Source organism: Tiliqua scincoides, chromosome 2 (assembly GCF_035046505.1).
Source record: "Tiliqua scincoides isolate rTilSci1 chromosome 2, rTilSci1.hap2, whole genome shotgun sequence".
In the NCBI taxonomy this organism is placed as follows: Eukaryota; Metazoa; Chordata; class Lepidosauria; order Squamata; family Scincidae; genus Tiliqua; species Tiliqua scincoides.
Window position 1 is genome coordinate 48,773,112 of NC_089822.1, and position 14,807 is coordinate 48,787,918.

Consider the following 14,807-nt stretch of genomic DNA (forward strand, 5'->3'; position numbering starts at 1 on the left):
AGAAACATAAACAGATGATAAGGCCACACCTGGAGTATTGCAGGGGCTGGACAGAGTGGCTAGAGAGACACTCTTTTCCCTCTCACACAACACCAGAACCAGGGGACATCCACGAAAGTTGAGTGTTGGGAGAGCTAGGACACGCAAAAGAAAATATTTCTTTACTCAGCGTGTAGTTAATCTGTGGAACTCCTTGCCACAGGATGTGGTGATGGCATCTGGCCTAGATGGCTGATTGGACAGATTTCTGGAGGAAAAGTCCATCACAGGTTACAAGCCTTGATGGGTCTGTGCAACCTCCTGGTTTTGGAAGCGGGTTACCTCAGCATGCCAGGGCACAGGGATGCATGGCTCTTATTGTCTTGCATGCTCCCTGAGGCATCTGGTCGACCACAGTGAGTTACAGGAAGCTGGACTAGAGTCAATGGAAAGGAAGTCCCATTAGAGTCAATGGGGTTTACTCCCAGGTAAATGTGGAGAGGACTGCAGCCTCAGAGCCCAGGCCTGTGCCTGCCTACTCAGCAATGAGCCCCTTTAGAGTCAATGGGGCTTACTCCTGAGTAAGTGTGGCTAGGACGGCAGCCTCATGCATTTACATGCCTGCTTATGGAAGGAGAAAACGCAGGCCAGGAGAGCGAGCCCAGGACAGGGAAGAGCACGCGAGCACAGGACAGAAGCCCAGAGGCCGTGTCTAAGGGGGCAAGCGGAACGCAAAGACTCGAGCTCGTGAGTGTAGCACGGCGCGCTTTAACGGTGGCACCGGGTTGCTAGGCAGCGGAACAGGAAGTAGCAGAAGCCCGTTTCCGGTCAGCGCCGAGCCTCGTGCTTGCCCCCCACGGCCGGGGATGTCGTCGTTGAGCGGTGTCCCCCCGGGGGGCCCCGCTGGGGGCAGCGCGCTGTTCTGCGGGTTCCGCGCGCTCGGCCTCTACTCCAACCACGTGGCGCACGTGCTGCGCTACCACCGCCGCCACCGGGAGTTCTACGTGGTCACCGCCGTGGGCAGGAGCTTCCACACCTACAACGTGAGTCCTCCGCCTGCTCTCTGCTGGGGAGCGCTCCCCTCACTCGCCTGGGGGCGGGCTTGTGCGTGTCTGCTCGGAGGTAGGGCCCGCTGCAGCCAATGGGCTTACTCCAAGGAAAGTGTGCATGGGGTGGTGGCCTGGCTCGCCCCTGCTGAACTAGAGGCTCCTCTCCAGGTGCTGCTCCCCTCTGCCTGCCTGAGAGGTCAGAGAGCGCTCAGCCGTGGAGGAGCCAGGGGCCTGTGGTGAGTGGGCAGGTAGGTGAGGCAGAGCCTCCCCACCGGTGTCCTTTGAAAAGCACCACTGCCATGTGAGGCACCCAAGCACTCCCCACCCATGCGCTGTACGCTGCACACCGCTGCCGCCATATGAGAGGAGCAGGCACTTGCAACCCACGCGTTACGTACTGTACAGCACTGCGGCCATGAGATACACAAGCGCTTGCAACCTACGCGCTATGTACCATACACCACTGCCTCCATGAGAAGCACAAGCACTCGCAACCCACACACTGTGGGCTTCACACCTCTACCGCCATGTGAGAGGAGCAAGCACTTGCAACCCAAGCGCTCTGTGCTGTACACCACTGCCGCCATGAGATGCACAAGCACTCACAACCCACACACTGTGCGCTTCACACCTCTGCCGCCATGTGAGATGAGCAAGCACTTGCAACCTACACATCATGCGCCGTACACCACTGCCGCCATGAGAAGCACAAGCACTTGCAACCCACACACTGTGCGCTGCACACTGCTGCCACTGTGAGACGGGCCATGAGATGCACAAGCGCTTGCAACCTATGCACTATGTACCGTACACCACTGCCGCCATGAGAAGCACAAGCACTCGCAATCCACACACTGTGCGCTTCACACCTCTGCAGCCATGTGAGAGGAGCAAGCACTTGCAACTGAATGTGAAAGGCAAGCAGTGGCAACTGCTGCCACTGTGAGACGGGCAAGCAGTTGCAACCCACACACTATGCGTTGTACACCACTGCCACCATGATATGCACAAACACTCACAACCTACTCGCTATGCGCTGCACACCCTTGCTGCTGTGTGAGACGCGCAAGCCCTTACCACTCACGCACCATGCACCACACACCGTTGCTGCCATGTGAGACACGCAAGCACTCAACCCATGTGCTATGCATTACACACCATTGCTGCTGTGTGAGATGCGCAAGCACTCGCAACCCACACGCTATGCGCAGCACACTGCTGACACTGCATGAGGTGCGCAACCCACACACATTCCCATAAGCTTCCGCGACCCCATAGCTGAGGCTTTATGACCCCTTTGGGGTCTTGGCCCCAAGGTTGAAGAACACTGATTTAAAAGCTGGTCATGATGAAGCTTGAAACGGAGCCAAAACCAACATTTGGTTATTGTGTGGGAATTGACCTTCTGGGAATTTGTTCTTTGGTGGTTTTCCACCAAAAATACATTGAAAATACATTCATCTAGTCAGAGAAAGGAGTTGTTCACCCTTGGGGTATTTCAGCCAAGTGTTGTCCTTATCTGTGTTCCATGGAGGTATTTAGGTCTATTTCTGAATGCATGCCTCGCACTTTACCATGTGAATTTCCTGTCCAGTGTTGCTTGACCCAGGTTGAAAAGACTTCAATCATGATTTGGAAGGAAAAGGAAGTAATTTTGACAACTGCATGAGAAAACCAAAGGGATTAAAATAGCAGTGTGGAATTAGATTTGGAAAACCATGAAAAACCACTTGAAACAGTACATTGTCGCTCTGAGGCAGTATTTCCCAAACTTTTTTTTTTAATGCAACCCTAGGTACAGTTTTTCTCTCAGTCCAGTGATTCATGGAGTTGGTACATGTTGGCACACTATATGAACAAGTTTGACATCCTTGGTCTATTGCTTCATTCTGCTGCGTGGGTAGGAAGGTTAAAGAAGTGTGAGATATACTTTGTATTTTGAAAGTCTGTTCAACATGTTAATGCCTTCTCATTTAAGGGCCAGCTACCAGGTTACTTTGAGGGCATGTTTGCATCTGTGGTGTCAGACCTTGCTTACAGACCCTGCTTGACATGCAGAAAACTGTGGGCTGTATTTTATGGGGAAGGAACAATTTTGTCATAATAACTTTAAACAGTATTCTGGTAGTTTGGTGCAAAAGGAAGAATCTGCTTTCCATCCTCAGAGCATCCATGTGTACTTAAAAGATACATGGGCACAGCTTAATTTGAATGAACAATGCCACTGCAGTTAGGCAAGTTCAAAACATGGTATTATGCATCAGTTTCAGAAAAGCTGAACTTTCAGCCCTGTATTGGAAACTCTTTCACTGATAGTGTAAGTCAGCAGTTCCCAAACTGTGGGTCTCTGGCCAACCAGTATGTCACGACCTAATTTTTGGTGGGTAGCAAAACTGACAAGGCACATGAGGCTATGTGCATCAAGAGTTAAACAATCTGCTACTTGGGGGGAGCACCACTACCCAATCACTTTTATAGCTGGTAAAGTGAAAGTTTTTTTAGGTGGGTTCCAATGCTAAAACATCTGGGAACCACTGGTATAAGTGGATTGAGAGCGGGAAGTACATCGCTTGCTTGCTCATTTGATAATGTACCACTAATTGTGTAAACAGTCTTTTTAACATTACAATTTCATTTGATGGATTGATGTCTAGTGATTCATTTCTTGTTGCCTCATTCAGAAAAATAAGTCTGTTTGGCACTGCAGTCAGTGAGTGGTGAACGTAGTGAACCAGTTGAAAGATGTCATAGTTTTGTGAACCACTTCAAAGATTTTATAAGGAGGAGTTCTGCTATTGGCAAAAGGGCTGTATTCCAAGGTCTCTTTCAAATTCTGTAGAAACTCTAATTATGAATTGCTCATAATGTTTCCCACCTTCTCTAAAATACAGATAAAGTAAGATGCTAGAATAGGTGCTTAATTTATTTTGGATTGCCAAGTTGTTTGAGGCTACACACAGAACTGAGCAGAGGATTCCTGTATCTATAAATTCTATCATTTTCAAGAGAGTTGCCTGATACGTATACAAAGCTTGCCACTGTCCACTAAAATCTGGTCTTTTCAATTGCAGGTGAAGAAGCTAGGCATAGTTGCTGTTAGTAAGTATGCACATACATTAATGGAAATAGTGTGGGCTTTGATTTTTATTTGTACAAATTGTAAGTTGCATTAAATACTTTTACAGTATAAATAAATACTGTAATAAGCCCCTTACAAAATGTGATGGCTAATTGTCTAAATTAAAATCTTTAGGACACTTACCTGTGGTACTCAAATCCCCCTCCCCCTGTCACGCTCATGACTTTCTTCATTTGCAAACGTTTTGCAAAAGGAAGATTTTTCTTCCTTTCACTTTGGAACAGGAAGCAAGCAGTGAGAATCTATTTTGCTATACAGACCATTTTCTGGAATGAATTAGGTATAGATAATGAGGGAAAAGTGTACTTGGAAAACTAAGGAGGAACATGGCAGTTTATACAACTATGTATGACGCTAAGAAAGCGCATTAACAGAAATATTTCTTTTACAACACCAGAACCAGAATCATCCAGGAAAATGATTGGTGGGAGATTTCAGGCAGACAAAATGAAAGTACTTTTCACACAGCACATAATTAAACTTTTGAATGTGCTATCACAAGGTGTGATGATGGCTGTTGCTTTAGGGCAGGGGTTGTCAACCTCCTGTGCCATTGGGGCTGAAGGTTGTGATGCCATTTCCTGATGTTTGGCGATGACATCATCGCTGAACTTCTGTGTTGCTGAGCTTGGTGGTGCGCAGCTGCTCAGAGGGAGCAGTGAGTGAGCAGGTCAAGGCTGAGTACACATGTTGCACTCAGCACTGCACTGCACCAAAAAGTTCCTAAGGCTGCTATTGCCTCCCCCAACTCATTACTCCCACTCAATTATCTGCACACCAGATAACCTCGAAGAGTCCTGGTGGCTCTGCCACTACCTGGGGAAAAGTGCTCTGCGATGGGCTGGAGACAGCAAGTTAGATGTCTTTGATGTCTTCTTTGAAAAGGTCAACAGGCATGTGGATGCGGGAGAACCCGTGGACATTATATATCTGGACTTTCAGAAGGCGTTTGACACGGTCCCTCACCAAAGGTTACTGAAAAAACTCCACAGTCAGGGAATTAGAGGACAGGTCCTCTCCTGGATTGAGAACTGGTTGGAGGCCAGGAAGCAGAGAGTGGGTGTCAATGGGCAATTTTCACAATGGAGAGAGGTGAAAAGCGGTGTGCCCCAAGGATCTGTCCTGGGACCGGTGCTTTTCAACCTCTTCATAAATGACCTGGAGACAGGGTTGAGCAGTGAAGTGGCTAAGTTTGCAGACGACACCAAACTTTTCCGAGTGGTAAAGACCAGAAGTGATTGTGAGGAGCTCCAGAAGGATCTCTCCAGACTGGCAGAATGGGCAGCAAAATGGCAGATGCGCTTCAATGTCAGTAAGTGTAAAGTCATGCACATTGGGGCAAAAAATCAAAACTTCACATATAGGCTGATGGGTTCTGAGCTGTCTGTGACAGATCAGGAGAGAGATCTTGGGGTGGTGGTGGACAGGTCGATGAAAGTGTCGACCCAATGTGCGGCAGCAGTGAAGAAGGCCAATTCTATGCTTGGGATCATTAGGAAGGGTATTGAGAACAAAACGGTTAGTATTATAATGCCGTTGTACAAATCGATGGTAAGGCCACACCTGGAGTATTGTGTCCAGTTCTGGTCGCCGCATCTCAAAAAAGACATAGTGGAAATGGAAAAGGTGCAAAAGAGAGCGACTAAGATGATTATGGGGCTGGGGCACCTTCCTTATGAGGAAAGGCTACGGCGTTTGGGCCTCTTCAGCCTAGAAAAGAGACGCTTGAGAGGGGACATGATTGAGACATACAAAATTATGCAGGGGATGGACAGAGTGGATAGGGAGATGCTCTTTACACTCTCACATAATACCAGAACCAGGGGACATCCACTAAAATTGAGTGTTGGGCGGGTTAGGACAGACAAAAGAAAATATTTCTTTACTCAGCGCGTGGTCGGTCTGTGGAACTCCTTGCCACAGGATGTGGTGCTGGCGTCTAGCCTAGACGCCTTTAAAAGGGGATTGGACGAGTTTCTGGAGGAAAAATCCATTATGGGGTACAAGCCATGATGTGTATGCGCAACCTCCTGATTTTAGGAATGGGTTAAGTCAGAATGCCAGATGTAGGGGAGAGCACCAGGATGAGGTCTCTTGTTATCTGGTGTGCTCCCTGGGGCATTTGGTGGGCCGCTGTGAGATACAGGAAGCTGGACTAGATGGGCCTATGGCCTGATCCAGTGGGGCTGTTCTTATGTTCTTATGTTCTTATGAGTGAGTGGTAGGCCAGATCCGGTCTCTAGGCAAGAGGTTGTTGACCCCAGTTTATGGAATTAGTCATTGATTAGAAAGGGTGTATCAGTGGCTACCAGTCACAATAACTATATGCAGTTTCCAGATTCATAGGCAGTACAGTATGCCTCTAATTGTCATTTGCAGAGGAACAACAATCAGAGAGTGATATGCTTTTATCTCCTGTTTGTGATCTTCTCAGAGGCACCTTGATGGCTACTGTGTGAAACATAGTACTGAACAACAGGGACCTTTTGGTCTGATCTGGCAGCATTTCTTTTAATAACTTGATTAGGAAAAGCATATAGCAGCCACATACAGTTTATGTAGCAAAAATCATACATGCCCAGAAATTAAGACCAATCTATTAATGCTGTTTGGTTTTGGCTATTTGACTAATCAATTGACCATTTTTTAGAATAAATGGAATGCTAACTCTAGCCATAACTCTCCTTTAATATCTCTATAGAAACTCACTGCCAGAAAGGGAAAAAAGCTGGGCAATTTTAAAAAATGGTCCTGTTTGAAACAAGTGGGTACTGTTTCAGAGAAGTGGATTATAGTTGCAGGACTACTTATGATAGACAAGCAAGGTACAACCTAACTAAAGGAAAGTTGTAGCTGTACAAGTCATCTCACACACTCACATTCACAAAGATATTCCTTCTTTGATGATATACAACCTCTGGTTTTTGAGGTAGCCTATCTCTGAATGTGAAATGCAAGGGTGTGGCAACAGAATATGGGTATCTTGTTGCTTTGAGTGCTTCCCTAAGGCACCTGGTAGGCTGCTGTCAGAGGAAGATGCACTGACCTGTTCATGCAGGGCTCTTCTTTGAATTCTGGTCTAGTTGGATTCATTTTCTATTGTAGCAAAGTAAAGCCAGTTCTAACACACTTTCTCAGAAGCAAAACTTGAGAAGAAAATCCAAAATAACCATGCCTTAGGACATCATTTTTAAGGATAGAGTATTCATTCTGACACAGATCTTGAGTATATTCTATAGTAGCTATTCATACTTAATTGGCTGCAATGTTGAAAAGTTATAGATACCTCAGTGGTCATGGTGTCTTATGTGCACCTGACAACTGCTAAACTTGCATTTTTTTCTCATCTCCTAGGTAATGCTTTGCCACAGGATATTGCATGTTTGGCAGCTGACCGAATGTTGGTGTTTGCATCGTGTGGCAGTCTTCTTTATGCTTTTGCTCGCAACAAAGAGGTTGGTGCCATTATTATTGTAAAGTATGCAATCCTAAAAAAACGTTTAATCAGTTGTATTCAAGATATGGGCATGTTTATCTGAGTTTTCATTCTTTACTTTCATTTTTTATAAGCTGAACATTATGAATCAGCATTTCATAACACAGAACATTTAATGCAATGATTAAAGTGAGAGATAAACATTTATATAGCCTTCTGAGTGTTCAGACTGCTTCACATGTATTTTCTACCAGTTTAACCTTAACCTTGTAACTATTTCTGAAATGATTGGAGGAATTGGTTAAAGTGACTTGAAAATGTTTTTGGGAGTGTAATCCAGCTCTTCAGTACAGTGGTTCTGGGGAGCACAGAACCTCTGACAGAGGAGATGCAAAGTTATAGGGAGAGATGGGATCCTGAGACAGAGCCTTCCTCCCTACTAGCCAAGACACTGAGTGGGTTGAATTCCTATTAGCAGTAGACGTTCATTTTGTTCACATTGACTTTGTGTGGATGACCTGCTTGCCTTATCATCTCAGCCTGTTGGGGGAAGAGCTAAAAGCCATATTTGTTAACCAAAGTGAATTTGTCAGCAGCAAGCTTTTCAGTTCTCCAGAGCTCTTCATTAAGGTTAAATGGCAAAACATAATGAAATTAGTGTAGGGCAGGAATGCTAGACATGGCAGCAAAATTCCTTAATCTTCAGTTCATGATACTTAGAATGTAGAACAAATCATGCAGATTCAAGGTGATTGGTCTCACCAGGTGTGGGTTTTAGATCCATCACCCAAACCTGAAGAAGCATAAAGGATAACCCGCCCTGACATCATGCTCAGTCTTCCCAGGGAGTTGGAAAATAGTGAGAGATCTGGCTGCTTTCTGAAACTTTGAGAGACCCTCTCTCATCACAGCTCAGAGTTGGGGAGAATGCCAGGACTTGTCTCCACAGTGGTAGTAAACCTCAGAGGTGTTAGAAGTGCTTCTGAAGCCCAGTGTGTTTCACAATCAAGATCTGGTAGGTTCAGTGGCGAGTACATATTTTGATTGGTAAACAAGGACAGCCAGAATCTGTAGACTACTGAATCTACATTTGATTTTCATTTGGAATTTTCCAAAAGGTGGAAATTGAAATGTGTACAATTTGAATGTTTTATATTTTATTTAAAGAGTTTATACTCCACCTTTCCCTTGCCAAAGCAAATGGCTAAGGTGGCTTACAAAATGTTCACAAAGTACAAACCAACAAAACTCTCAGACCAGTGCTGGTCTCCATGGTGTTATAGGCTCCCTCTTTCCTGGGCATACCATCTTCTTGCCTCTTCTCAGGGCATGGAGATCTCATACCAACCCTGTTGAGGTGGGGGAGGGGTGGCACCAACAGTTCAGGCCAGAGAGGTCCTATTATAATATAGTATAGATAAAATAGGTCTGATTCTGCACCTTGCACCCTGTCATGTCTGTATTTGACCCACTAATTATTGCCCCAGTAAAAGTTGTGCTCCTAATAAAATAACAAATGTGCTTTGAATCACAGGTGGTTCATACTTACAAGGGTCACAACACAGCTATTCATCTTGTGCTGCCATTTGGGGATCATGTGATATCTGTGGATGGTGATAATGTTCTTATTATTTGGGATGTACAGTCAGAAGGTGAGATTTGATGCTTTATAACAACTGTTGGGGGGAAATTACTTGTAGCAGATATGGAACTAATCCTTTTGTTTGTTCTGCAGAAGAATACTTGCAGCTGAATTTTGATAAGGCAGTATTTAAAGTTTCTGCAGTCATGCATCCAAGTACTTACTTGAATAAAATTCTTCTTGGTAGCGAACAAGGAAATCTACAGTTGTGGAATGTAAAATCCAAGTAAGTACTTTTTTCTTAAATCACCTGGCTATCAATTATTACTTTTAGTTTTAAAGTTTGGAATTCAGTGGGTGCAGAATGCTTATGGTTTTGGAATAAGAGTTAATGAGCATTGTTTTGGTGATGGTGTTTTGGGGAACATAAGTTATGAATCTGTGTTCACTAGCAAAACTGTTCTCTGTTTGTTAAACGGTCTCCAGAATGTGTATCATAAGATTCTGCTATATTTTCGGTTGGCTTGTTGTGATATACATACTTGTTGTTTGAAGTTGACAGAACTAATTTTGGTTTTCTCCTGAAGCTATGATTTAAGGCAGCAGTTCCCAAATTATTGGGGCCCTTGATGCTCTTGCGCTGTATTTGCATAATGCAGCTCCCAGAAGTGACTGGCGATGATGTCATTGCCAGGTACTTCCAAGTTTTGAGACCCAAAACACCTCCACGGACAGCAGTAAGAGGGCCACGGCAGAAAGAGGGCTTTTTCCAGCATGCAGTTTTTGTGTGCTGGACTTCTTCCTGCCATGCCAAACCTCCAATTACTGTTTGCAGTGGCGCAGTCTCCCTTCTGGCACACAGTTTGGGAACCACTGAGTAAGGACTTGTATACCAACCATTCTGTTCTTTGGGAGAAATGCAATGGAGAAAGGTGCTTTGCATCAGAGTTTTTAAAAACTCTATTGATGTTTTTTAAATGGAATGAATGGTTAGTTTGATGTATAAAATTTTGCTTGCAAGTAGTACCCTTGCTTAATTCTATGTGAAATCAGTTGGAACGTCAGTAATAATAATAATAATAATAATAATAATAATATACAGTATTTATATACCGCCTTTCTTGGTCTTTATTCAAGACTTTATTCAAGGCGGTTTACATAGGCAGGCTTATTAAATCCACGCAGGGATTTTTACAAATTGAAAGAAGGTTCTTTCTTTCAAGAACCACTACATTCAAGGTGTTACACTCCAATCTGGTTTAACATTCTGGCCTCCATCCTCCCACGCTCAGAGCAGATGGAGCAGCTCAGCTGCAGCTTGCCAGCTGCTTCAAGATCGCACGGTGCTGGAGGCCTCGAACTGGCGACCTTGTGGATGTTAATCTTCAGGCAAATGGAGGCTCTACCCTCTAGACCAGTACCATTGTTATAGTCCTTGGTGACATTGTTGAGTGAGTACTGGTCAAAATACATGCCATAGAGATGATGGTGGCAGTGTATCTTTCTACTAAATCTAAACCACTAGATATGGTGACCTGATGTTTTTCAGGAAAATAGCTGTAAAGCATTTAAAACAATTCTCCTTTCTCCAAACCTTTCAAATAGTTGGGGCATCTGGCTGTTGAATTGACTGCTGGTGTATGGCTGGCACAACAGAAGATAGTGGCAACAGTTTACTTTGCCCTTTCATCCTTTTTTTACTTTTTGTAGGAAAGCATCCTGAAATTATCTCTTCCCTTCCTCTTACAGAGTCAGAGCTTATGCAGAGTTTTTGCTCTGGGATGAGTTCCTGGGTTTTGTTGGTTTACATTCTGCTTTTGCCAAGTGACCAGGACTGTGTTGCAACTCCCCAACAGTCTGCATTGAATTTCTCTCTTCACTCTTACGTTGATTAGCATTGACAGGCTGAGAGATGATACTTCTTTAAAAAACCATTTTTTTCAACGTAAGATTTTATCAGGGTGTAGGGAATGAGAACATATGACTGGGACTGATCCATCTCCATCTCCATCTCCTGGAAAGATATTGCTTATAGGTCCATTACTCATGGCATTGCCTCAGAGACAATCCACTCTGGGAAGAATGGTTGGTAAAGAAGAACCTCTTTAGGTTACAACCTGCTGCCTACACCTAATTTTAAAATGTTAATTGCCAGGAGGAATACTTAACTTCAGCTGATTCAATATCTAGTGGACAGGGCTATGGAGTTGCTGCACAGAACCTTAGACTCTGCCTGTACCCAAAATTACTTCTGACTTCACAGCTCTGAGCAGGGCTGTGGAATTAGAAACTGTGAGGGCTCAATCCTGTCCACGTTTTCATCTCCGATGGAGCTGCAATGCAGCCCCAAAGTAAGGAAACAAGCATTCCCTTACCTTGAGGAGGCCTCAGTGACTGCCCCCCACCTCAGGATGCAGTGCATACCCCGTTAGATGGTTGCATCAGTGCTAGAAAGATTAATAGGATTAGACCCAGAGTCAGAAGTGGGGGGGGGGAGTCAGCGGTTCTGGGTACACAGGCCTGCTTTCTCGGTTATCTGGTCAGCAGTGGTATGCCAACTATTATAACTAGCAGGTCAGTGGTACATAATACCTCTGACTTGTTTGCAACTCCACCAAAAATTGCTGTTGACTCCACAGCACTGCTAGCAGAGGTTTGATTGCATGACTATCGATGCCCAAATGTTTAAGAATATTTCTTGCAAAAATGATACTAGCTAAACGTACTTTGTGTTTCTTATTTCCATGTTGTTAATCTTTGCTAACCAGTTTATTTTTGTTTTTTACAGCAAATTTTTATATACGTTTCCTGGGTGGGGTGCAGGAGTGACAGTCCTTGAACAGGCAAGTGTGATTCATAGGCTTAAAGACGGAAATAAAGCAGCAGCTGCATCTTGTTAATATTCTTTTAGAGTGCTTTCTGAATGTTCTTGAGCAGGTCTGAGAAATACAACCTGTGCCACTAACTTCCCCTTGGTTCTCCATTTCTCACACTCCTGCAGATCATCAATTTGCTTAATTCACTCTCTCTTTTCCCCACCCATATTCCTCCTTTCACATACTCCTGCACTGATTTCAGAATGGTGACCTAGGTTTGCCAGCTTCCAAGGTGATGCTACCCAGCTCGCTTGCCATCTTCTAAGATGGCAGCTGCCAGCCTCTCACGGCCCACCGTTTGAGAAAAAGTGTGATATGCATTTCTCCTGGTTAGATGCTTATTCACATATTTTTAAGCCATTTCTTCCCAATGTTGCATATATGCAACAGAGATCAAATGTATGCACATGTGGTCTGGGCAGAAATAGGTTAATATCACATGTGATTTATCTTTCCTTTGCAACTCAGAGACCTATCTCAGTTCTTCCATGATTAAAATGCATGACTTTTAATAGCATGGGTTGTGTTGTTTAGATTGGGTCTTTCTGTGTGAGGTACTGTATGTTATTGGAATTCTGTTTCTAAGCGTGTTTATTTGAAAGTAAGTAGAACTAGTGTCAGTGTTCCAAATTAAATACAGGTAGGTTTGTGGCCTAAGGGTGCAACCCTAACTGTGTTTATTGGAAATGAACTCCATTAAAGTCAGTTCTAATTTACATTACTCTTTACACCTTTTAAATATATTAATAGACGTGTTGCCCTTAAAATGTGAAGTATTTGAGGTGTGAACCTGGATTATATTCATATTTGTTATTTAAAGTTCTATGACATCCTTTTCTGGCATGAGTCTAAGCTAAAAGCCAGCACAAACCCGTCAGGAAGGCTTTGTAGGGTGCTGGAAGCTGAGTTTTGTGTTGGTACGTGTCACAAACATCACCCTTGGGGTGGGGAAGGACCAGGGGAGATTCCCAAGTCAAGCAGAATTTAATCCTCCTCCCCTACACCATCCTCCGCAAACCCCCCCCCCCCCCAAGGACAATGTTTTCTATTTTGCTTACTCCAAGCCCCAGGTCCTATTAACATACATTTCCTTGGTCAATTATTGCACTCAATTTTCATGTATAAGATTTTTATTATAACTTTAAGGGAGCTTCAATTGCTCCAAAAACACATTTACATGAATTACAGTAACTAAAAGAGGCTAAAATTACCATCTTACAGGTCTCTAAGCATTTCTTTCAGTATAAAAGCTGTTAACCCCCAGCTCCCTTCCTCTTGCTGTCTGTCTTTTCAGGCACCCACACCCAGCTTTTATTCTCTAAATTACTAATACACTACACCTGGGTAGCCAACAACCAACTTAATCCATTTTAAAGGGAAAGGCACTTGCCCCACCCCGTGACAGTACATAAGTTCTTTGAGTAATTTATAATCAAAGTTGGCCACTGAGTTTTGAGTCTGAACCGTGATCAGATTTCTGCTCATGAAACTGGGCTTTTCAACCTGCTTTTCTGCTTTGAGAAGCCACTCCTGAGGATTAAGGGGACCGTGTGATAACATCTGTGGTGAGGAGGTTCTAGTTGAAAGTCAGGGACCTGCACAGTGCACTCACATGGACCAGCATTGATTCAAAACCAGCGTGTGTGAACTAGAGAATATTCTGTGACTTACGTGAATGCTTTTTATCCTAGTTTACAGATGGTAAAACTCAGTGGCATTCCTGGCCCTGGTACTGCCATGGTCATGAGCACAAACTGCTGCCCTCCCACTGGTTCTGCCTCCTGCCTCCCTTCTGGAGGCTTGGGGAGGCTGTGTGCTGCCTCCTTGACCCCTCAAAGGCCTTGTAAAGTCCTCAGAGGGCTGAAAAACATCACTTCCAGTTTCCTCTGTGTAACCAGAAGTGGTTTTTGGTCTTTGGAGGAGGCTCTGCATGGCTTCACGGAGGTGGCTTTGCATGCCTTCCTCAATCCTCAGAACGCCTGTGGGGGAAAGGCCCTCAGGGGAGAGCCCTCAGATTTGCACACCCGGCCAATTGAATGCTGTGGGGGGAGGATGGCGGTGCAGTGGCAACCCCCAAACCTGACACCTGAAGCATTTGTCCCCTTTACCTCCCCCAAGTACGCCACAGGTAAAACTTACTACAAACAAATATAAGCTGGGGCAAAAATATGTAAAATATTTTGATTAAAGCTAACCAAACTATAGGGCAGGGGTGTCAAACATAAGGCCCGGGGGCCGGATGCGGCCCGTGGAAGCTTTTTATCCGGCCCTCGGGCTCTCGGCTGCTGAGCCATGCTGAGGTGCTACTGCTGAAAGTGCATCCTACTAGAAAATTGAGCTCTCCCATATCTTGAATACGATCAAGATATGTATTTTTTCTCTTCTGTCATTTGCAACTAATGAGTTCCCAAGTGAGAAAAAGTGCTTATTTTTGGTCATGAACTGTTAATGACATCACTTTTGGCCCTCAGCAGGCATCATGAATGCTCTTCGGCCCTCTGTATGAAATGAGTTGGACACCCCTGCTATAGGGGATTGTACAAATTTATGGAAGATAGGTCTCTCAGTGGCTATTAGACCTGATGTCCTATGTGCTACCTCTGGGTTCACTGGCAGTATTCCTCACTTTGTGAACTACTTTTTGTTGAAAAGCAATATATTTTCTTAATACCAGCTGCAGAATAGTAATGGTGGGAGAGTTTATATAGTATGGCTTTCTAGAGGCAGCTGATGGACTACAGTGGGA

General features: G+C 44.5%; 1 protein-coding gene across 1 annotated transcript in view; it reads left to right on the forward strand.

Annotated features, from left to right (window-relative positions):
- The first annotated feature begins 817 nt into the window (after window positions 1–817).
- Window positions 818–14,807, forward strand: part of WDR36 (WD repeat domain 36) — a 40,783-nt gene continuing 26,793 nt past the window's right edge. The window contains exons 1-6 of the mRNA XM_066615287.1: window positions 818–1,022; window positions 4,100–4,127; window positions 7,522–7,622; window positions 9,138–9,255; window positions 9,339–9,471; window positions 11,974–12,028. Coding sequence (XP_066471384.1) covers window positions 846–1,022; window positions 4,100–4,127; window positions 7,522–7,622; window positions 9,138–9,255; window positions 9,339–9,471; window positions 11,974–12,028 — 612 coding nt within the window. The 5' untranslated portion in view covers window positions 818–845. The remainder of the gene's footprint in view (window positions 1,023–4,099; window positions 4,128–7,521; window positions 7,623–9,137; window positions 9,256–9,338; window positions 9,472–11,973; window positions 12,029–14,807) is intronic.